The sequence below is a fragment of the Hyperoodon ampullatus genome (assembly GCF_949752795.1).
Source record: "Hyperoodon ampullatus genome assembly, chromosome: 7".
Taxonomy (NCBI): domain Eukaryota; kingdom Metazoa; phylum Chordata; class Mammalia; order Artiodactyla; family Ziphiidae; genus Hyperoodon; species Hyperoodon ampullatus.
Window position 1 is genome coordinate 4536161 of NC_136920.1, and position 20997 is coordinate 4557157.

The window sequence follows — 20997 nt, forward strand, 5'->3', positions numbered from 1 at the left end:
GGGGGTCACAGGGCCGCAGCGGGCCTGCCCTTCCACAGTCCAGGGAGGTGCTGGTGGGTTGGGAAAACTGGATGGCCCAAGGAACCCGCTCCTTTTTACTTCTCCCTGTGCTGCGAAGTCCTGGGAACATTCTGGCCGAGGCCTGGGTGTCACCCCTGCTAGCTGCGGTGTGAACTAGCTGCCTGCGGTGGCCTGGACTCCACGTTCCTGGTGAGGCCCTGCATGGGGGGCCTTAGGGATGATCAGAACGGGCCCTGTCTCCTCTCTGGGTCCCTGGGCTAGGCCGCAGCATGGCCTGAACCCTGAATTTCCGGGGTGCAGCCCTGGGCGAGGGAGCGCGCTCTGGCCGTCCAGCAGGTGAGGTGCCAGCAGGGAAAGGGCGCCGGCCGCCTGGGCCCCGGGCCGAGGTACGTGCGGCCCGTCCAGGGGAGACCGGGATCTGCCCTGCGCTTCGGGGCAGAAATAACCAGCCAGGCCATCGGCAGGAATAGGTAAGGGCGCCTCTCCCAGGAGGGCTGCCGCACAGCGGGCCCGGGCAGTCGGGAGGTTGGCACGAGCGTGCAACGTGGGGAACGCCCTGCTACCCGGCTCCCGGGACCCACGAGGGCGTGGCCGGTCGCTCCAGGCCAGGACCGGAAGTGCTCGGGAACGGCGCCGCACGCGTCGATGCACTTCCGGTCCTCGCGGCTTCCGGCAAGTGGCGCTGTGGCCCCGGGAACGCGGAGCTGGTCGTAAGCCCTCGAGCATTCTGGGAGTCGTAGTTCTGCCTCCCAGTCTCCCCCCCCTGGCCTTAGTCAATTCCGGTCTCTTCGCGCGAGAGCGCCGTTTCCGGGAGGGAAGACAGAGAATGCGTAGAGACCACACTCCCGATAGGCCTCGGGAGTAGCGGCCCCGTGGCTTGTGGGAGATGTAGTTCTTCAGGCGCGGAAGCCGCGGCCCTCAGCCGGCAGAGGACTCAGTTTCCCAGAGGACCGAGCGCGGCGCAAGATGGAGGCAGCCAGGTCGCGGTGAGCCGGTGGGTTTGTGGTGGGGAGGACGGTGCTCCTGGGCGGTCGGGCTCCGGGAGGTCGCTGTCCGTAGTGTGCTGCGCCGAGCAGGGAGACCCTCGTGAGGCCCGGACCCTTGGCCCATCCACCCGAGTTGGCCCCAGAACTTAAGCCCCCGGCACGGAGAGCCTGCTGAGCACGGGCCGAGGCCCTGGGCGCGTGGAGTGGAGGAACTCAAGGGTCCGCCTCCCAGGGGAGCGAGACAACCGGCAAAGAAGCCAGTGTTCCCTGGGACCTGGCCTGCCCGCATCCCGGCCCTGAGAAAACCCCTCCTCCGAGCCCCCCAGGCCCTCAGCCTGTACTCAGTTCTGCCCTGCGCTGAGCTCGGGAAGTTCTCAGAGAACTCAGACGCAGACCCCGCATTCCCTGTCTTGGGGCGCGATCCTCGTCTCCCCGCGGCGTGTCCCACTCACCACAGGCGTTCCCGCGATTCCAGGGGACGGTGTTGCAAGTTTAGGAAGCCGGAGTCTGGTTTGAACTCCAGCTTTGACTGCAACGTACTGTATGACGGGCAAATTCTCTCCCCGCTCCGGTCCTGCCAGCTCTAAAGCAGACACCACTGACGTTTACTTCGTGTCCCCTTTCCTGGAGTTGTGCCTTCATTTTGGGAGTCACGCGAGACCCAGAGGAATGGAGATCTTGCCTGTGTTTGACCTGGTGCCGGGCACTCAGAGCCACTCCTGGTCTGCCTGGCCTGGTCCTCGGTGGGTGCACGAGCAACGGGTCACCCTGGGCCAGGGAGGCTTTGTGGGAAGAGGGAGTTGGTGGACGGAGAGCTGTGCGGAAGGTGAGACTGGGCTGTCCTCTGAGCCTGGAAACAAGCTTCGGGGTGCCTGGTGACACTGGAACTCTAACCAGGTGTTGGCAGCACTTCTCTGCTCAGCTGGGAAAGTGAGAGGTGTGCGGAGGAGCACAGGACGAATGCCCCAGGAGCTGTGGGGCTGGCCTCTGCGTAGCAAGGCCGCTCCGGCTTCCTGTGCGCTTGACCCGCAGATGCCAAGGATGTGTCTGCAGACTCCTCTGGAGCTCCAGGGCATCTCACAGCGGTCAGGAGCACACCTCCTCCCCACGGAGCAGGCAGGCGCCCCGGCCTTTGTGGAGTACTCGCTGCCTGCCACACAGCGTGCTTGGCTGAGTGAGGGAGTGCAGAATAGAGGTCGCTCTTGGCCCTGGGTTCAAGCCCTGGCTGGCTGCTTACTACCAGACCCCCTGCCCCCCCCCCCTGCAGCAGGCTTCCTAGTGGCTTTAGTCAGACTGGCTGGAGAGGATTGAATGAGGTGACACGTCAGAAGGACCAGCTCTTGGGCCTGGCTGTGTCAGGGGCTCTGTAAACCCAGGCCCACTCCCGGGGTGGTGGCTCCACTCCTGCATGTCTGCCGTCTGGTCTGATGGCTGCTTTTCCTCCCTGCCCTCAGCCAGCCACTGAGCCACTGAGCAGAGCCGTGCCTGGGGGGATCAGTTGCGACCAAGAACCTTCTCCAGCGCTCGGCCCACCAGCCGTCCAGCACAGGCGCCCAGCAGCCAGGGAGGTAAGAGGAGGGCTTTCGGGGCGGGGGACCTGGCCGTTCCTCCTTGGACACAGCTCTTCCTGCTGCTCCTTTCCCGGGGTGGTGGGTCTGCAGGAGGGACTTGTTCTGAGCTTGTGTTGTCCCCAGTGACCGAGTCCCTGGGCTGCTTTGGTGCAGGTGTGGCGTGGCGTGGCTGGGGGACACATGGCTGAGGCAGGGGACGGCCAGCACTTCCTCGGCTCCGGGGGCGACGCTCTGTCTCCTGACCCCGTCTGCCTCAGCGACTCGGACTCCGACCTCAGCCTGCTCGATGATGCTGAAGTGGAAGCTCTGCCTCCAGGGGGGCCGCCCGGGGAGGCCCTGGGGGATTCGGGCCCCGTTAAGCCCCCCTCGTCCCCCAGGAGCTTCCCCACAGCGGCGGTGCAGCCCTTCCACCTGAGAGGCACGAGCCCCACCTTCTCCCAGCGCAGCCACGACATCTTTGGCGGCCTGGAGCGGGCAGCCAGGCGGGCTCCGCCCTCTGCGGCCCCAGCAGTCCCTGGTGACAGTGGGGGCTTCCGGCAGCCACTGACACTCTCCAGCCGGCCTCTAGCCGGGGGCCCGAGCAGGGCCACTCGGAATCCCGCTCCCCCGAGGGTGCCCCCCGTTCCTGACTACGTGGCCCACCCTGAGCGCTGGACCAAGTACAGCCTGGAGGACGTGGCTGAGGCCAGCAAACAGAGCAACCGGGCCGCCGCCCTGGCCTTCCTGGGCCCCCAGAGCCTGGCCGCCCCCAGCGGCTACGTGCCCTCCTTCAACCAGGACCCCTCCAGCTGTGGGGAGGGCCGGCTCATCTTCACCAAACCGGTCCGAACCGGCGAGGCCCGGCTTGAGAAGAGGAGGGTCCCGAGGAAGGCAGGGGAGCCGGGTGGGAGCACCCGTGGGATCCCGGGAGCGGCAGGAGGCGAGGGCCCCGTGGAGCTGGCCCACCTGGCCAGGCCCGGGAGCCCGGAGGCTGAGGAGTGGAGCAGACCCCGGGGGGCCCTGCAGGAGGTGGGTGCGCCCGAGGGGGAGGCCCACGCGGGGTCTGGGGCCAGCGTCCTGCCAGGGGAGACGGTGGGCTTCCACAGCAGCAAGAAGCGGAGCAGGGACCACTTCCGGAGCAAGGGCAGCAGCCCCGAGGCCCCAGGCGCGGAGGTCTGAGTGGGGGGACCGCCTGGCCGCCTGCCTGCCCTGGCTGAGCTGGAGGGACGGCCACCACTGTCCCCCTGGTGTGGCTTCAGGGGCGGAGCAGGCCCGGGGCCCCACCCCCAGGGAAGGGAGCCAGCAGGCTGCCTGTCTGGTGGCACCAGCGGCCAGGGCAGAGACCTTGCTGAGGGTGTGGGCCCGGGGATGGCAGAAGCCCTGACCCACCCTGTGCCCAGGGGGACAGTAAAGGCTCTGGGTGTTCCTCAGGCTCCGTGTCTCTTTGTCAACCCCCCTCCGCCTGACTGTGGCCAGGGCCCTCTCTTCTCTCCAGACACCCCATCACCCTGTTCCCACATTGGAGCCTCCCAACTTAGCGTCAGGGGGCTCTGAAGGTTTTTAAGTCAAGCCTGTGTTCCTCAGTGGCACGTCTTCCCAGCCTAGCTGAGATGACCCCCTCCTCAGTCCAGAGCAAGAGTTGGAGACCCCAGACCCGTCCAGAGGCGGGCTCACAGCCATTGGTGTGCAGCCCCTGCCTCCAGCATACGCCTGTAGGCCCCAGGACCAGGAGCGGGGAAGCGGCCAGCTGAGCGAGCGCCCTCTCCAGCCCTGGCCAAGCTCGCCCTTGACTCTGTCCTACTCGGGGTGTGTGAAGACGACTGGTGTCCTGGGACAGTGTCGCCAGGACTGCTGAGCTGCTGTGCAGGGCGATGAGGGCGGTCCCCAGAGGGCGCTGGGGAGGTAGCCGGGAGTGGGCGTGGCTCTCCTGTGACAGCACTTGGGGTTGGCCAGCCCATCGCGCTGATGAGCCCCGGGCCTGGCCCTGCCCCTGCCGCCCCTACCCCAGGGCTCCAGGTCCCTAAGGGAAGGAGAGGCCGCCCTGGCTGGCCACTCAGCTGGGGCAAGCTCAGGAGCTCAGACCCCATCCCTGCAGGGCAGGAAATCTCTCCCCCCGCAGTGCTTCACTGACCGCCTGACACCTCCCAGACACCCCTGGGGTCCACTCTCATGTGGGGCTGCAGCCCAAGGTATGGGTGTGCTTTCTAGGCTCCATTTAAGATAAAGCAGCTTTGGGGGCGGGTCCTCTTAGGGAGGTGACCCGCAGCCGCTGCCCAGGCCGGACAGCCCGGCGCTCACTGTGCGAGCTGTCGGGGCCATGCTGTGGCAGCCGACACACGGTGAACACTCAGTCTTGGGTCTTAAAGGACAGAAGTTCCAAGTGCAGGCGTTTCAGAAAAAGACCAGTTTCTTGGTGGGCGACACAGGTTGGGCCTGGACTCCAAGGCAGCTAATGGGAGGTGCCCCGCACAGGGCACTCAGCAAGTGTCTGCTCTCCTGGGCCTGGCTGGTTGGTTCTGGTCGGGGTCCTGAGGGCTCTGCCTGTCAGGGAGGGCCCACGACACACCGCTGCACCCCGCGCCCGGGACGTCCAGGGAAGGTGCTGGGCAGGGCAGCAAGTGGTTCCTTTTGGCAAAACCCTGAGCCACATCCTGCTGGGGGGCTCCACTGGAGGTGGGGGCAGGCCGGCGCGTCCATGGGGCCTGGGGCTCTGGGAGAGGTGGGCCCCGCGTGCAGACAGTCCAAGTGGCTCAGGTGTTCGAGGGCAGCCGGCCGGCCTCTGGGTGTTCCCTGCTGCCCAGGCCCCCTCCATGGTCAGCAGAGGCCTGTGGGTTCCCACCACTGAAGTTCGGGAGTCTGGTGGGGGAAGGGAGGCCCCTCCTTAGCTGCTGGGTGCCCAGTGGGGCAGCAGGGGAAGGGAGAGGTGGCCCTGGCCGGGGGCGGGGGGGGCAGCAGCCCAGTGGGGCCAGGCAGAGGCTCCGGAGTCTGGGTGGCCACGCCCTCACACCCTGGCTGGGTCGGTGGGCTTCGTCAGAGAGCCCCTACCCACCCTGAAGACTGGTCAGCCGAAGGCCATCAGAGACGTAGGCCGGGCCCCTCCCAGGACAGGTGGGAAGCGGAGGCCCAGGCCAGCGGGCTGGCGGTGGGTTGCTCGCGCCCACCCCGCCCCAAGCCCACCCAGGACGTGTGGGGACAGCCACACCTACTCTAGTAGCTGTTCCTGCGGGCCGGCGTGTCGGCCATGGAGGAGAGAAGCACCGTGCAGTAGTTGACCTGGAGAAGGGAGGCACGCTGGGAGCTCCCGGGCCAAGCCCTGTGTCCGCCTCCTCCTGCCCACCGGCACCCGCACTGCTCTGTGACCCTCCTCTGGTGGCTGCCTCTCGAAGGAGGCGGGCGGGGGGGCCCTCCAGCACCGTAACGTGGGGAGTAGACGGTGGGGGGTCTTAAATGCAGGACCCCCCTGGGGAGAGTTGCAGGGTCTCCCCCTCAGGGAAGGGTGGGTACAAGTACGAAGCCCCAGGCCCTCCCTGCCCTGACTGCTGAGCCCCACGGCCAGGCCCCTGCCCCGGGAGAGAAGGGCGCCCTGGTGTGCCTGCCTGCCTGAGACTCCAGACACTCGACCCGCTTCTCCCCTGCTCTCTCAGGCCCCCGAGGTACTTGGCTACGAAGTCCACCCTAGGATAGGAGCAGGCAGGCAGCAGGCCGCTGAGCGCGGCGCGGGGCGGGGAGGGCTCCCAGATTGGGAAGCCTTCCCGTCCTCCCCCATCCTGTGGCCCAGGCCCTTCGGGTGGGTTTGGGGGTCACTGAGCCTCTGTGGGCGCCTGAGTTCAGGGTGCTCTGGCCCCTCGGGCCTGGGTGCAGAGCTCTGCTGCACCCTCCCTGCAGGCACGGGGCGGGGGCGGGGTTCTGTCCAGCAATGGTGGGCGGGGCTGTCCCCGCCCCCCCACCCGCAGGCAGGACCAGGCACGTGGGTCTGAGGGAGGGCTGGGGACGGACCTCTCTGGGAAGACCTGGAGACCCCAGAGCAGAGGACACCATGAGTATTGGCCCCATCCCCCAAATGCAGGGCCGGCAAGGCCCCAGCAGAGCTCTGTCCAGGGTCGGGAGGGAGGCCGTGTGCTGGACCGGGCCACATCCCTGCGCCTCAGCCCGTTTCCCCAGCTCAGACCCTGTGACGTGAGAGCCCACGCCAGATGTAAGGCAGCCTGATGCCCAACAGTGATCCTGGTAAAGACTTCACAGCCCCCAGTCCCATGGCGTGAATTCCGGCCCCTCACCAGCTCCACAGGTGCCTCTACATACCGGCACCCTGCGGGGGAGGCGGCCAGCGCTCCAGGCAGGGCCCTTGTCCCTGTAAGCTGCCCGGTGGGCTCAGCACCCCAGGCCACCTGCCACACCCACCCAGGTGGGGGGGGCGGGGCCGGGTCCCAGCACCTGTGGGCCGTCTTCCGCAGCAGCTCCTCCCCGCTGTCCTTCCTTCGCCTCTCCGGCTCACTCAAGAAGTTCTCCTTCTGCACCGCCTCCCAGGTCACCATCTTCTGGTCCAGGGGCTCCAGCAGGTGCCTCTCTGGGAGGGCCAGGCAGCCTCAGGGGCAGAGCCAGGCAGGAGGAGCCCTCCCTGTGGTGCGCCAGCCTGCAGGGTCACTGCAGACGGGGCCAGGGCGTGCTGCCCCTCCCCAGGCCCAGGGCCCCCCCGCCCCACCCCTCTGGTCCAGGCAGCTGAGTCCAGCCCAAGCCTCGCCCAGGCGCGCCCGCTTCTGCTGGGCCTCCTTCCGGAAGAACCTCTTGAGCACCGGGTCCAGGTGGCTGAGGAGGATCAAGGGCGGGGCCGGGGCAGGGCGCTCGTGGTACCCCACGGTGAGGTGGTAGCGCTGGAACTTCCAGAAAGTGTCCGCGTTGCCCTGCACCACCTGGAACGTGTAGCTGCGGACGCGTGTGGGCGGCGGTGGGCACACGGCCCGGTTCCCTGCGCTGTTCCCGGAGTCCCAAGGGCTCCCCCCGCCTCGCCGTCCCTCTCCACTCCTCTGGGGTCTTCCACTGCCCCCCTCTGCTGCAGCCTTCGCAGACCCGGGCCCTACTCCCTGGGGGGCGGGGGCCTGGGAAAGCATCGTCACTCCACCCACACGCACACAACTGCCGTGCCCTGCACCACCTCCTAGGTGCCCTGACCTCCAGGCCCAACCCGAAGGGGAGCCACGGTTTTGGGTGACACCCCATTTCCAGGCCCCTCTTGGGGGCAGAGAGGTGAATGCAGCTTGAGGTCCGGAGGGCCAGGCAGGTCTGGGCCAGAGACGCTGGAACTAAGGGCCCCCCGACGTGGACGGAGCAAAAGGAGGCAGGGCGGGCACCTGAGCATGGCTAGGAGCAGTTCACGAGCAGCACGTTGGTGACCAGCAGGAAGGTGACCAGCCAGCTGGCATAGAGGTTGGGGCCGGAGGACGAGTCCTCCAGCAGCAGGGGGCGCACGGAGCAGTTCACGCGGGCTTCTGAAAGGGGAGTGGCTCGGTGCGGGAGGTGCGGGGCTGAGCCGCAAACGCCCTCGGGTATCGAGAGCTTTGTCCTGCAGTCGAGGCCACCCTGCAGTCGAGGCCACCCTGGGACAGAGGGCTCCGGTTAGGTGGCCAACTCTTGTGGTTTCCTGGGGATCATCTGTGCTTCAGCGCTGAGTTCCTGTCGTGGGACACTCCAGTCCTGCGTGGCTGGCCTGGTGGTGCTAGCCCCACTTCCCCACTGCCGTTGGGCCGAGCTCACAGCCAGACCGCAGGCTTTGGAGGCAGCGCCAAGGCCGTGTGGAAGACCCCGGTTTCTGCTGGTTGCTTCATGGGTCACTCCCAAGCACCACCACCACCGCCAAAGGCTCTGCTCAGAGCCAGTGTGGGGAGAGCTGGCCTTGGCAAGGGGAGGTGGAGTCTCTCCTGCAGGACTTCTCAGGGCCTTTATGGCTCTACTGCCTATCACAGGACTCTGAGCTGGGGGGCAGGTCTGCACCATTTCCAAAGCCTATGGAGGCAGAACACCCTTGACACTGAGCACTGTGGGCATGGGGACAAGCCAGCCTGAAAAGTGCCCTCTGGGTGGGGCAGTGAGTGCCCTGGGAGCAGGCTGAGCTCCACGCCCTGGACAGGGACGCCCTGGAGGGGCCAACTCCAGCCCCTCCCCTGCCTGCCTCTACCCGTGCAGGGCCGGCCTGGACCCCCACCGCATCCCAGGAGATGGGAGGACGGTGCAGAGGACGCGGGGGGAGCGCCTCCCCATCAGGAGGGCCTGTGGCTGCAGGTGGGGACCTCCACAGGCCGTGCGTGTGCACGTGTGTGCGTGCGTGTGCGTGGACCCGGACACACGCCTGCACGTGCGCCTGTGTTTCTGTGACTGCCCCTCCCAGTCTTCATGCTGTGACTGAGTCCGGGGGGCACTGGGGGCCTCTGGCTCTCTGTGTGTGACTGTGTCCCCGCCTCCCTGCTTGCGTGTCAGGCTCGCAGGGCCTGTTTCCGTGTGCGCGTGTCTCCCTCACGGGGGCCAGTCCCTCCTGAGTTACTGTGATGGGGGTTGGTGCGTCCCCACGTGAGTTGCCTCCCCGGCTGCCCCCTCCCTCCCCGCCCACAGATCTGCCCGGGGCTGATGGGTGACCCTCCTCCCTCCCTCCGGCACCCTGAGAGGTGGGCCAGGGCCAGGCCTGGAAAGCGTGTCTGTGAAGCCGTAAACCTGTCTGATGGAAGCGGCTCTGTGGTCATGAGACCCCTGCGTCTCCCCCATAACTCTCAAAGGCGCCACCAGGCTAGGCTGGGAAATGAGTCGTCCTCGTCTCTGACCTCCTAGAGCCCGGAGACGGAGCTCTGCCCTGGACGCTCAGCCCCCAGCTCCCGCGGGCGCGTGTGGGGCAGGGAGGGCAGGGCGGCCACCAGGGAGCCCGCGGGACCGCGGGCTGCCTTCCCTCTCGGCCTAAGTGAGGGAATTACTCTTGGCTGCACCACCGTGGGCTCACAGGGAGGGGCCGGGGGCGGGGCGGGGGTGGTCGGGAGAGAGACAGGGAGGGAGACAGGGACCTGCCAGGGACCCTCCGTGCCGGCCCAGGCCCGGCCCTGGTCACGGACTTTCCACTGTGGAACTCGGCCTGGCAGCCACAGCAGCAATTCAGGCTGGACCCCCGGGAGTCTGCACTTCCTCCGTCCTGCCCAGGTGGCCCCAGGCTCCTGCGAACCCCGAACCATGACAGAGTTCCTTTGTACCAGCGTGTGGCCATGGGGGCAGGAATGAGCCCCCACCCCTGCCTGTTCCTGGGGGCGCCCACCTCACTCCCTTCCTTCCGAGGGGCCCCATGGGACTGGGGCAGTGTTGGGGGTCATGGTAGCATCCCCCAGCAGGGGCCATGTGGTGCGGGCAGGAAGGGCTGGAGGGCAGGCAGGGCCTCATTAAACTAATGGCCTGGAAACTGGTGCCCACGGATGAGCAAACACCGGACCCAGTGCCGGAGGCTGCGGGACTAAGAAAACAGCCGAGGAAATGAGCCTGCAGAACACCCTAATTAGGAGGCAACTCCCATGACGGCCCAGCCCCACCGCCGCCCCATCCTGGAGGCCTGTTTGCTTCAGTCACGTCCTCATCCCATTGACAAATATTTACCAGGTCGTGGGGCGCTGACCTTGCGTCATTAGCTGCAGTGGCCGCGGTCAGGCCTCAGGGACAGTGTGCCCGTGATCGTCCGGTGGGCCCCAGGTGGCCTCAGTCTGACACCAGCCTGAGCGAATGATCCCTCCGCCCCCCTCCTCATGCCAGGAGTGCCCGGCAGGGCGGGTGCCCTGGGCCCTCACACTGGGCCCTGGCTGCTGGCCCACCTTGCTTGAGGGGCTGGTCCCCCTCCCCCTCCCCCTCCCTGAGTCCCAGCCATCCCAGAGCCTGTACAGGCGTCCCTGCCTCCAGCCCAGGTCTCCCTGAGCCCCCATGGCTGAGCCACTCTGCCCCCCCACACTGTGCTGACTTGTGGGAAGATCTCAGAGCCTCCACCAGCCCCAGCGCCCCCAACCCCCTGCACAGGGGCCGCCCTGGAGACACCCCTCAGACAGACCACACACACCCGGCCGGAGATCAGGCACACATGCTGGGTGGGTCCCCAGAAGCACAGATGCCATCAGGAGCGGCTTCCTAGCTAAGGGCCTTTCCAGCAGGTGGGCCCGGGGCTGGGTGCGGGGCCGGGTGGACGGGGGCTGACAGGAGACCTGATGCCCACTGGGGACATGCCGGGGGGGCGGGGCAGCTGGAGGGCCCAGACCCCAGGCGACCTGTAGTGCCTACCCATCCCCCCTTCCCAGCAAGGCTCCCCCCACCCCGCCCAGGCTGCTCTCTCTCCCTGCAGCCCCGTCTCCATCTCCAGCCCGAGGCCCGAGTTTGGGGCCTCCGCAGCTGACACACATCAGCCCGGAGCTGTCCCCTGCCGGACGTGGCCCTGTGTGGGTGGGCAGAGCCTGGGGGGCCAGCCTCGGGGACCCCCCGCTCTCAGCCACTCCAGGCCGGGGTCTCCTGTGACCCTCAAACACCCCTCTCAAGGGCCACATGTCCAGGGTCTTACAAAAGGAACATTCATAACTGGACTCGGTTCAGCTGCACCTCGGGGTGGGTGGGGGTCCCACGTAGGGTGGGCACAGAGGACCCCCACGCCCACCCCCAGGCTGCGTGCTGACCGTCGATCTCGTCCAGTGGGATCTGCCCGAAGATCTGTAGGTACGGCCGGTAGAGCACACGGCGGAAGATCCACTGCAGGCGCCTGTCATGCGGGTGCAGCAGCGCCTGGCTGGTCACGCCGTAGGCCACAAGCCACGCGCTCAGGAAAAAGAGGAAGAAAAAGACGTCCTTCATCTCCATGGCGGGTAGGCGTGTGGGGAGAGAAGCATCAGCACCCGCCTGGCGGTGGGCCTCGGTCTCACTGCCCTCCCAGGGGCGGGGGCTCACCATCCGCTCCACGATGATGATCTTGGGGCCCAGCTGCTTGCGGATGGCAAAGATGTGGATGAGCCGCAGCGTGAACACCATGAAGTCGATGGCGAGGATCGTGCGGCTGGCCTCAAACACCGAGGGCAGCATCCTGGCAGGGCGGGGGTAAGGCAGGCTGGACGGCTGCTGGTGCCCAGAGAGGGCAGGGGCTTCCCCCAGGACACACAGCATGGGACATACAAACACAGGGTTTCCGGGGCCTGAGAAGACCCATCCTGAAGGCAGCCTGGCCCACCAGCCCACCAGGGCTGCCCCTGCCAGGCCTCTGGGACCCACAGACCTGCAGGGGACACCGACAATGAACAGGAAGATGGCCACCATGTCACAGTCGTTCTAGTTGTCCTCCATGTAGAGAGTGAACTTCTTCACCAGATGCGTGTCCTCATCTGTGAAGAAGCCCTGGCAGGGGGCAGACGGCCCAGTGACAGCTACCTGGGCCCCCACCTAGCTGGGGACAGCCCCGCCATGGCCAGGCTGTGACCGTCAGGGATCGGGGCTCCATCTGGAGCTGGGACGGGGCTCGGTGGGCTGGGCCCACCACTGACCTGCCGGATCTCCCCCAGCACCAGCGTGAAGACCCAGAAGTAGAGGGTGACCTCAGCCCCCGACAGCCCCTGGGGAGGGGACCTGAAGTCCACCAGCTGGACGTAGGTGAACAGGAAGAGGAATGCAAAGTACACGACCACGTTCCCCAGGAACACAGTCACGGGCGCCCCCCAGAACTTCAGCCAGCGCGTGAGCAAGAAGGCGGCTCATGGGCCTCGGCCACTCTGAGTCCTTGGCGCCTTGGCCAGCTGCTCCGCCCGGCACCACAAAGGAGGCCACGGCCAGTGGTGAGGCGGGCGGCCAGAGCCCCGAGCTTGCCGCTGCCCACCGGGGCCCAGCCTCCCTGCCACTGCCCACCCTCCGCAGGGCCCTCACCGACTGCCCGGGCCACGGAGCAGCCTCTTCTCCGTGTGCAGGCTGTCCAGCCCCTGCAGGTCCTCTGGGCCCGTCCTTAGAGGGGCCTCCTCACTGGGAGCACAGGGGGCCCTCAGCGACGTGGGAAGGGCACCCAGAGGCCCCCCACTTGGTCCCAGGCACCCAGCCAGCAGAGGAAGTGCTGGACACACTGCAAAGGGACACGGGTAGGGGGCGTGCATAGGGGGGCCCACATGTATGCTGGATGCGGTGGGGGCCGGCGCCGGGGACATGCTGCCACCAGCCCCAGTGAAGCCCAAGGCCCCCCAGCCGCTCTGTCCTGACAGACCTGAAGGTGATGAGGTTGGTGTACACGGGGGCCGGGCAGAGGAAGGCACCCAGCAGCCGCAGGATGGGCGTGCCCGAGGCTATGTCCCCCCACCAGATCTTGGTCAGGAAGGCCTGAAATAAAGACACGGTTGCCCCTCCCCCCGCCTGCCCCTGCCTCCACACTTCTGCCCTGCTGTGCCCGCAGCAGGCCTGCCCTTCTAGGTTCAGCGGAAGCATCGCCCCTCCCAGCCTCCATCCTGCTGGGGAAGGAAGACCTTTCGATGGGGGAGGCCAGGCTCGGGGGTCCGGGAGGGCTGAGCTGAGGAAGCGGGGTTTCTGCCGAGACTGGAGGTGGAGAAGGGGCTGGACGTGGGGAGAGTGACCAGCTGAGGGAGCCCCCCACCACCATGGCCCGGACACAGGCTGGGGGAGGCGCGTGAGCGGGGTCGGCTGGGGCACCTCCTGTCTGCTCAGTCCCTCGCCCCACAGCCCTCCCCGGGGCTCACCGGCACCCCGTCGTGGGCAAAGAAGGCCTTGGTGTCGGCCTCGGTGGCCAGGTGCAGACACGTGGCCCTGCTCCATGAGCGGTTCCGTCGCACCAGCAGGGCGAAGGCGCACTTCCCGCTGTTACAGTAGCACTCGGAGAAGAGGTCTGCCCGAGGGCACGGCCGCTGCCACGATGCCCAGGCCCAGCCCGCCTGCCCTCCTCCTCCGGCCGGCCCTCTGCCCTGTGCCTGCCTCCCAGGGGGCTGGTGAGACCCGGGAGAGGCCGGCCACGCGGAGGCTGCCCATCCCGGCCCGGCCTGCCTGTCGGGATCATGGGGGCCTCCCTCTCCCCGAGTGTCCCTGCCCGCCTGGCCGCAAGGCCCAGCTGGCCCGAGCTTTGGAGCTGCGTCCTCATCAGCCGTGTACCTGTCTGCCCCCATTAGGATTTTAAGGGGGAGCCCAGTGGCCCCGAGGAGCACAGGGTCACTGCAGCCCCCGCTGCTTTGGCTGCTCACCCAGGGCCAGCTGCTCGTACTTGGCCTCACGCAGGGTGCAGCCCACCTCGGCTCCCGTCTCCAAGTGGGACATCTCTTTGAGGATCTTGCAGGCAGCCAGAGCGGCTGCCACGCCCTCCTGGCCCCGGGAGGTCAGGTCTGAGGATGCGGCTGCCTCCCCGCCGCACCCCGCCCCCAGGGACCCGGCCCCCTCCCCGGAGTCCTCACCATGGCCCAGAAGTAGGTAGCCATCTCGTGGCGGTTCTGCAGCGTCGCCCACAGGAACAGGTCCCTCCAGGGCCTCTCTCTCTCCTCTGGTTCAGGCCCAGCAGCCCCTTCGGGCCTGTGACGTGGGCCGCAGAGCCGGGCCCTGCTGCTGGAGGACGGGGGTGTCAGCCCGCAGCTGCGGCCCCGCCCGCCCCCCGCCGCCCGCTCACAGCCCACTGCCTGCTAGAGCCCACGGCAGGCGTCATGCAGGAAGTCCCTGAGCACCTGCGACACCTCATGCAGGGAGAAGGCGGGTGGCTCCCGGGCCTGCTGGGCGCCCAGCCCAGCCCGCGTCAGCCAGCCTTCCTCGTGCTTGTGCTGCAGCAGGTCAAAGAGCAGGCTCTTGGGGGGCACCGAGCGGTAGAGCTGCTGCAGTCGCGCGTACGTCAGGAAGTCCGCCACGTCGGCGCCACTGTCCACGAAGAGGCGCACGAACTCGGGCTTGCTGCTCACCTGCGCGTCCGTCATCACCTCCTCCAGGTCGCGGGACTGGGCGGAGGGGGAGAGGGAGCCACTGGGGCGGGGCGTGAGGACCTTCGGCAAGGCCCCCGCCTGTCCCGCTGCGCCAGGTGGCCCACAGCCGCCGCAGTTCGGCCCATCCTGCCTTGGGGGGCAGACGAGTGAGGCAGCAGCAGGAGGTGCCCCGGTCTCCCCCGGCCCGCGCAGCCACGGCTGGGCCAGGATGCACCCAGACACCACCTGCCCCAGCCCTCCACGCGTCCCCGCCCGGAGCTGGCCACAGTCGGGTGACACCTTCCACTCCACGTCCCCGTTGAAGATCTCGCTCCTGGCGATGTCCACGCGGTCCCAGGCCACGGCCAGCTTCAGCTCATCCGGGTAGTCCTGCGCCTCCTGGCTGCGGCTCTTGCAGGCTGCGGGCGGAGGTGGGGAGGGCGAACCTAGGCGCCGGCAGAGCCGCTGGCCACAGGGTCCCTCAAGGTGACTCTCCGAGACGCACAGCCACGGGAATGGCACCCTGGTTTGCTCCACACCCTCTAGATTCACAAGACATCCCAAGAACCCCAGGAGCCAATGCTGGGAGCACCAGGACCCCAAGGGGACCCCAGGGGTGAACGGAAGAACAGGGAGCCGGCGGCCTGTCTGGAGGAGACTCCCCTCCCTCAAGGGTGTCCAGGCCCCCTGCCCCACACAGCCCCTCCCTGCCTGGGCCCCTGTCCCCCACCAGCGGTCAGCCCCTCCACAGGTGTTTATGTCCAAGAAGAAGCACATCAGGTGACAGCCAGAAAGTGGAGACACCCCGAGTGTCCATCAACAGAGGGACAGAGAAACGAAATGTGGAATACTACTCCACCCTAAAAAGGAGTGAAGCCCCGACACAGGCTACAACGTGGACAACCCCCAAAACATCGTGCTCAGTGAAGGAAAGACGCCAGTGGCCACACACTGTGTGATCCCATTCATAGGAAATGCCACAAGTAGGCAAATCCTTAGACACGGCAGATTCGTGGTTGCGGGGGGCTGGGGGAAATCGGGGTGACTAGCAGGGCTCTTCTGGGTGGTGGAAACGTTCTGGAGTTAGTAGTAATGGTGCACAACCTTATGAAAACACTAAAACTCCCTGAATTAATTGAACAGTTTAGTTTTTTAAATTGTGATAAAATATAGTAACATAAAACTTGACAAAGGCAGGACTTTCTACGGATTGGCACGTCATCCTTGCACGGAGGCCTTGGTAGGCTCTGTATTCCTCCAGTTTTGTTACACGTGCTGCCACGGCCGAAGCGAGCAGTGACCGGTACACACGCCCACACACACAGCGGGGTGCAGCCGTGCCAGGGGTCCCTCCCGGCCACTGACAGCCCCCAGGCGGCGGCCCTGCCCCTGGAGGCCGAGACCCAGGACGGGGCAGGGGCCGGGAGCCGCCCCTTACCAGGCTGGTCAGCCATCTGCCTCTGCCCGGTGCCCTCCGCGGGCCTCCCAGTGGGCGTGGCCAGGCCTCACCTTTCACCAGCGCCTTGAGGATGGACAAAGGCCCCGAGGTGGCGCCTTGGGCCGGGCACGTGGTATACGACCCCACGTCCCCCAGTGAGAATGCCAGCCCTCTGCCCGCTGGGCCCAGGGCAACCCCACCCACAGACCGAGGCTCCGCCCCCAGGCCTGAGGGCCTGAAGCAGGGGTGAGCACGGGAAGGTGGGGTAGTTTTGCAGCCAGAGGGGCCGGGCACGGGGAATGCAGGGGGCGGAGTCCGGGTTAGGGACCAGCGCTTGGCCCTCCTGACCGGTCTCGGGCGGCGCATACCAGTTCTGTCCAGTGCACGATGTCCTCCCAGGAGAAGTTCTCACTGGGGAACTTCTCTCTAAACTGCTTCTCGGCCACCTGGGGCACCAGGAGGTGGGGCTGGTTCATCAGGGCAGCAAGCATGTCGGCGATGCCCCCCGAGCCCGCCAGGATCAGCCACGGGCCGGCGTGCTCCACGGCCCTGGAAATCCTGTGAGGTGGACAGGGAGGGACAGCAGGCCGAGTCAGCTCCAGGTCCGTCCCTGGCCTGGCGGGGGGCCCTGCAGGAGGCCCCCACCTGCCGGCCCTGCCTACCTCCAGGGTGCTGGGGTCACCTTTGACCAGCAGGCAGAGGACGGGGATCTCGATGCTGCTGGTGCCTGCAGGTGGAGCACAGGTCCACCCAGGTGCCCGGGCGAGCGGGGGGCCTGGGACCCTCCCCATGGGGTGACCACCACGGCCTCAGACCACCAACTTGCCACGTTTTCCAGGCAAACTCCAGCCAAGAGGCTTTTTCTAGAGAAGTGCGGGCTCCAGGCTGCCCCGTCCCCCGGGGAAAGGATGCCAGTTCTGCACCTCACTATACAATGTGGCCGCTTCGTGGCTATTTAAACCTCAAGTTGAATATTCAGTCCCTGGCTGCACCAGCCACATTCCGAGGGCCTGGCATCTCCCCGCATCAGGGCAGAAAGCTCTATTGACCACCTGCCAGGTCATCCGAGGCCCACGGAGCACATCGAAGAGGTAAAGGAGGGGCGCTGGTCAGTTTTTTCCCCAAACAAACCAGAAATAAGACTTTTGAAGGTGAAGCCCCAGAGAAGCCTGGACCTGCTGGGTAGGCTGTATAGGAGGAGCCTGGCAAACTGCTGGGAGGACTCCAGGCAGGCGGGATCGTCCCTCCGCCCCACACCCAGCAGGGTCCCCTCTAACTCCTAAGGCGCCTCCTGAATGAATGTGGAGGATACTTGGGTTGCGTGGGCCACCAGGCATCAGGAACACGGGGCTCAGCACTGCACCCACATGGTGATGGTTTAAACACAGCTTTGGTTGTGTTTTCATTAAAGGGTGCTCAGTTGACAGGTATTTCACATTGCTTATAAATATTGTAAGCAATTATGCATATTTTGTTTATAAATATTAGTCGTGCGCTAGTGTTAGCAAATCCAACTTTCGAACCCACAGCTGGCCACAGCGGTGCCCAGGCCTCGGACAACACTGCCCCCTGGTGGCGCCTTACCTCGGGCCAGTGGAGGGAAATAGGCTTCTTGAAACTGGGAAATCTCATTTTCCTTCCAAAGCTCGGAGCCCACAGCCAGAGCCTCTAGCCAGGGGACCCCCACTGTAAATCGACCTACAGCCACTCTGCCGACTGGTGGGAATGTCGCTGCCTGGCAGGGCTACTCCCCGCAGCTGTGTCCCCTGTCGCCGTGGCTGGCAGCTCCCCCTCCCAGGTCTTCCCTGTGGCTTGAGTCTCAACACTCTGGCATGCTTTGTGCCTTCAGCCGGGAATGCCCTTCCCTGCCCGCCCTGGTGGTCCTTCCAGCCACGTCCACACGCTGCGACCACCCCCATCCCGTGTTCCCTGGCAGCCTCCCTGGGCAGCCAGGCAGGCCTCACCCCCGTAGCCGGTCCTTTGCTCCAAGATGTGCTTCTCCAGCCTCAGCTGCAGCTCCGTGGGCTCGTTGACCTTCCCAGGGGTGCCCGGGTCCACCAGGATGAAGTGGGAGTGGTTGTTGTCCAGGGGGCAGAGGGGGCCCTGGTTGCCACCATCGTCCATGGGGTAGTGGACAGGGCTGTCCTCCTGGGTCCCCCACGCACATCATGAGGCCTGGGCAAGGCTTCTGTCCAGGCCCCCCGCCCTCCAGATGGAGGGAGGGCTGGCTGCTGTTTCGGGGGTCCAGAGGCAGGCACAGGGAGGGGACCCTCTAGACAGAGCCCAGCGCTGGGGGGAGCTTCTCTCACAGGGCTGCCTGGGCCTCCTTTGGACCTGCCTCAGACCCCTCCCCCAAGGTGGGAGCAGAGGCCACTTGCCCAGGGTCGCCCAAACTTGCGGGGCGGTGGCCAAGCCAGGCATTTGGGCACCGATTTGGGCGGGATCCTTGGAGCCCAGGTCCCCATGGCAAGTCTGTGCGGGCTGGGAGCCTGGCAGCCCCCTCCCCATGCCGTTCCCTGGGCGATGCTGCCACCTGCTGGCCACATGCTGTGCACGCGGCTCCCCGCTCCCCCTCTGGTCCCTCCCCTGCAGCCCCTCCCCCTCCCCTGGCTCTGAGTCGTTTCCCTGCCTCAGTCCTTCAGAGCAGCCTCAGTCCTTCAGAGCAGCCTCACTCCTCCCCCGGCCCCACGCCCAGGCCCCTGAGCCCCCAAGGTCTGGGGCTGGTCTGTCCACTGCTGGCCTGTCCACTGTGGGGGAACTCAGTCACAGATGGAGGGCTGTGGTCAGCTGTGAGGATGCCTTGGTGGCCTCCTTAAGGCATGCCCTCCTGCCCTGGGGGGTGGCCGATATTCGGGGGCCTCCCAGGCCCACCGTGTCCCAAGGCCACAGTGCCCCGAGCCCGACGCTCACCTGGGCAACGTCCAGAAGCTGACGGTGCAGCACGCGGCCCAATGAGGCGATGCCGATGGCCACCACGCGGGCCTTGATGGACGTGCTGGCCAGTGAGTGGTCACGCACAGCCTGACCGACGTACCGGGCAAGGCCCACACGGCGTGCGCTGGTCAGGATCCAGGAACCTGCAGGCCCGGGAGTCACTGCGCCCAGTGGCCCCAGGGCCTCCTGAGTGGCCCCCACCCCAGGGCCCCCTCCCGCCTTTGGGGCATCTGCTGGGAGCTGGCCCCCCCAGATGCCATCTGGACAGAACAGGCCACGACTCTGTCCCATGGCCTGTGCTGGGCCAGAACCCAGGAAGGTCTTTCCCGATTACAAAGCCCTCAGCCCAGTGGGTGCACAGACCAGGCTTTTTGTCTTTTCTGCAATCAATCATTTCTGGCGTGAAGGAGACCAGAGACCCCACGTCCTTGACTGGGTTTTCTGAAGGCCCAGCGGCCTGAAAATAAAGCCCAGAAGTTTGACTCTGACCCCAGCGACTGGCCAGATTCCTCGGGCCAGCTTCCTCCCCCGAGGGAAGCAGAGGGGACGAAGGGGGCCCACCCACAGGCAGCGGGGTGTGGAAGCTGGCCCTGCCCCCAGGTGTCCCGCTGAGGCCTGTGGGCCCCACGGGGCGGCCGGGCCCTCCTGGGGAAGGCTCCTCTGCTGCGTCCCCGGGGCTGCTCCCACTGCCACCGGGGAAGGGTGGCCGTGGGGCTAGCGGGCTGCGGGGCCGAGGCCCTGGCCCGGGGCCTCACGTGTGCTCTGAGCCGCCTTCACCAGCCCCGTGCGCAGGACGTCCCGCAGCCACGGCTTCAGGGCAAAGGGCCACTCCTCGCCCACCAGCGACGCCACCAGGTTGGGGGCCGACAGGTGCCATTCGGCCAGCAGAAGGTCAAAGGGCACAGACGGGGCCGCGCCGCTGGGCACAGGGTGCTGGGCATGGGGGTATTCTGAGTATGGGGGTGCTGGGCATGGGGGTATTCTGAGTATGGGGGTGCTGGGCATGGAGGTACTGAGTATGGGGGTGCTGGGTAAGGGGGCCCTGGGCACAGGGGAGGGCTGGGCTCCACGGGGTGGGGGGCAGGGTCGCAGCCAGAGGCCAGGGCTCCCCAGGCCCCGTCTTGACCTGCTGTGTGACCTGGGCGTCCCCATCCCCTCGGGAGAGGCTGAGGCTGGAGAGAGGAGGGTTCTGGACACGCCGTGCCTGGGGGTAGGAGGCAGGGGCCGGAGGGTGCTGCCAGCTCCACAGCTGTCTCCGCCTGGGGCTCTGAACAGCCCCCGTGCACCCGCCACCCCCGCTGTGGGAGAGCGGGCGCCGGGGCTCAGTGCTGAGGGGAGGACGTGGGGTGCGGGCAGCCTCTCACCTTGCCTCGCTTCTTCCCGGAGCCTCCGAATTCGATCTCACCCCGGCACAGGCCCGGGCCCTGTCGGTCGCCAGCACCCCCGTGGCTGCCAGGACGGGAGCCCCGGCACCCTGCATGGGGCCCTCTATGCAGGGACAGAGCCCACTCCTGAGGGCGCGAGAGGCAAGCGCTGCCCCGCTTCCTGCCAGAGGCCGGGGCCGCCTTCACCAGGGAAGCCCCTCTCCCCAGGCGCCGCTCTGGCAGAAATGGGGGGCCACCAAGAGGGTGTCTGCCCCGGTGCCCTTCCCACTGGCCGGCCCCCCTGAAGCCCCACCGTGTGGGCTCCGTCTCCCCCTTCCCCAGCCCCGCCTCCTGGCCCAGCGCCCACCCCCCATACGCCCCCACTCACCCACCCTGGGGGCAGCCGGCCGGCCACACCCCTGTCAGCCCGGGACACGGATGGGACCCTGGGTGTGCCTGGTGCCCAGGCAGAAAGCGGGTGGAAGGCGAGCAGGTGAGGCCTGTGTACACAGCTCAGGTGCAGGGGGATCTGGGGGGGCTGGGCGGGAGCCGAGGTGGTAGAGACGCCCCTCCTTGCCCAGGTGGACCCAGGAGGCCCGGGGAGGGAAGGGTCTAGCTGCCCCCCGCCCCTCCCACCACCCCGGGACCTTCCCACCGAGCCCTCACCCCTGGCCCAGCGCTGCCCACGTGCCTGGCGGGGTTGGCACATTAGCAGAGACTCGGGAGCCACGCCAGGGTCCCAGGAGTGGCCCGAGTGACAAGGACCTGGGTCCCATCAACCTGCCTGAC

The 20997-nt window shown here is 66.9% G+C and overlaps 2 protein-coding genes across 3 annotated transcripts; one reads left to right on the forward strand and one right to left on the reverse strand.

The window, feature by feature from the left end:
- The first annotated feature begins 1724 nt into the window (after positions 1 to 1724).
- Positions 1725 to 3987, forward strand: TSSC4 (tumor suppressing subtransferable candidate 4). Of its 2 annotated transcripts, XM_079708541.1 has the most exons (3): positions 1725 to 1750; positions 2462 to 2575; positions 2702 to 3987. In XM_079708541.1, exon 3 carries the CDS (start codon positions 2759 to 2761, stop codon positions 3734 to 3736), a length of 978 nt encoding a protein of 325 aa, XP_079564667.1. In that variant the 5' UTR covers positions 1725 to 1750; positions 2462 to 2575; positions 2702 to 2758; the 3' UTR covers positions 3737 to 3987. The 2 variants fall into 2 exon arrangements, with proteins under 2 accessions (XP_079564667.1, XP_079564668.1); XM_079708542.1 differs by lacking the exon at positions 1725 to 1750 and having other exon boundaries at positions 2499 to 2575; positions 2732 to 3987.
- A 1777-nt stretch (positions 3988 to 5764) lies between these two features.
- TRPM5 (transient receptor potential cation channel subfamily M member 5) lies at positions 5765 to 20582 on the reverse strand (the record flags this gene model as incomplete). Its single annotated transcript, XM_079709457.1, is given in 29 exon segments — positions 5765 to 5830; positions 6158 to 6187; positions 6190 to 6232; positions 6992 to 7124; positions 7299 to 7480; positions 7906 to 7924; positions 7927 to 8043; positions 11233 to 11407; positions 11501 to 11633; positions 11823 to 11875; positions 11879 to 11941; positions 12088 to 12294; positions 12298 to 12437; positions 12480 to 12556; positions 12792 to 12904; positions 13279 to 13424; positions 13774 to 13891; positions 13981 to 14061; positions 14064 to 14125; positions 14214 to 14508; positions 14773 to 14891; positions 15982 to 16145; positions 16259 to 16468; positions 16556 to 16637; positions 17875 to 18058; positions 18821 to 18987; positions 19600 to 19777; positions 20209 to 20444; positions 20576 to 20582. Coding segments are annotated over 29 exon segments (3600 nt in total).
- Between the last annotated feature and the right edge of the window lie 415 nt (positions 20583 to 20997).

Coding starts and splice junctions, on each gene's coding strand:
- TSSC4 (XM_079708541.1), top strand. CDS start 2,759: ATGGCTGAGGCAGGGGACGGCCAGCACTTCCTCGGCTCCGGGGGCGAC.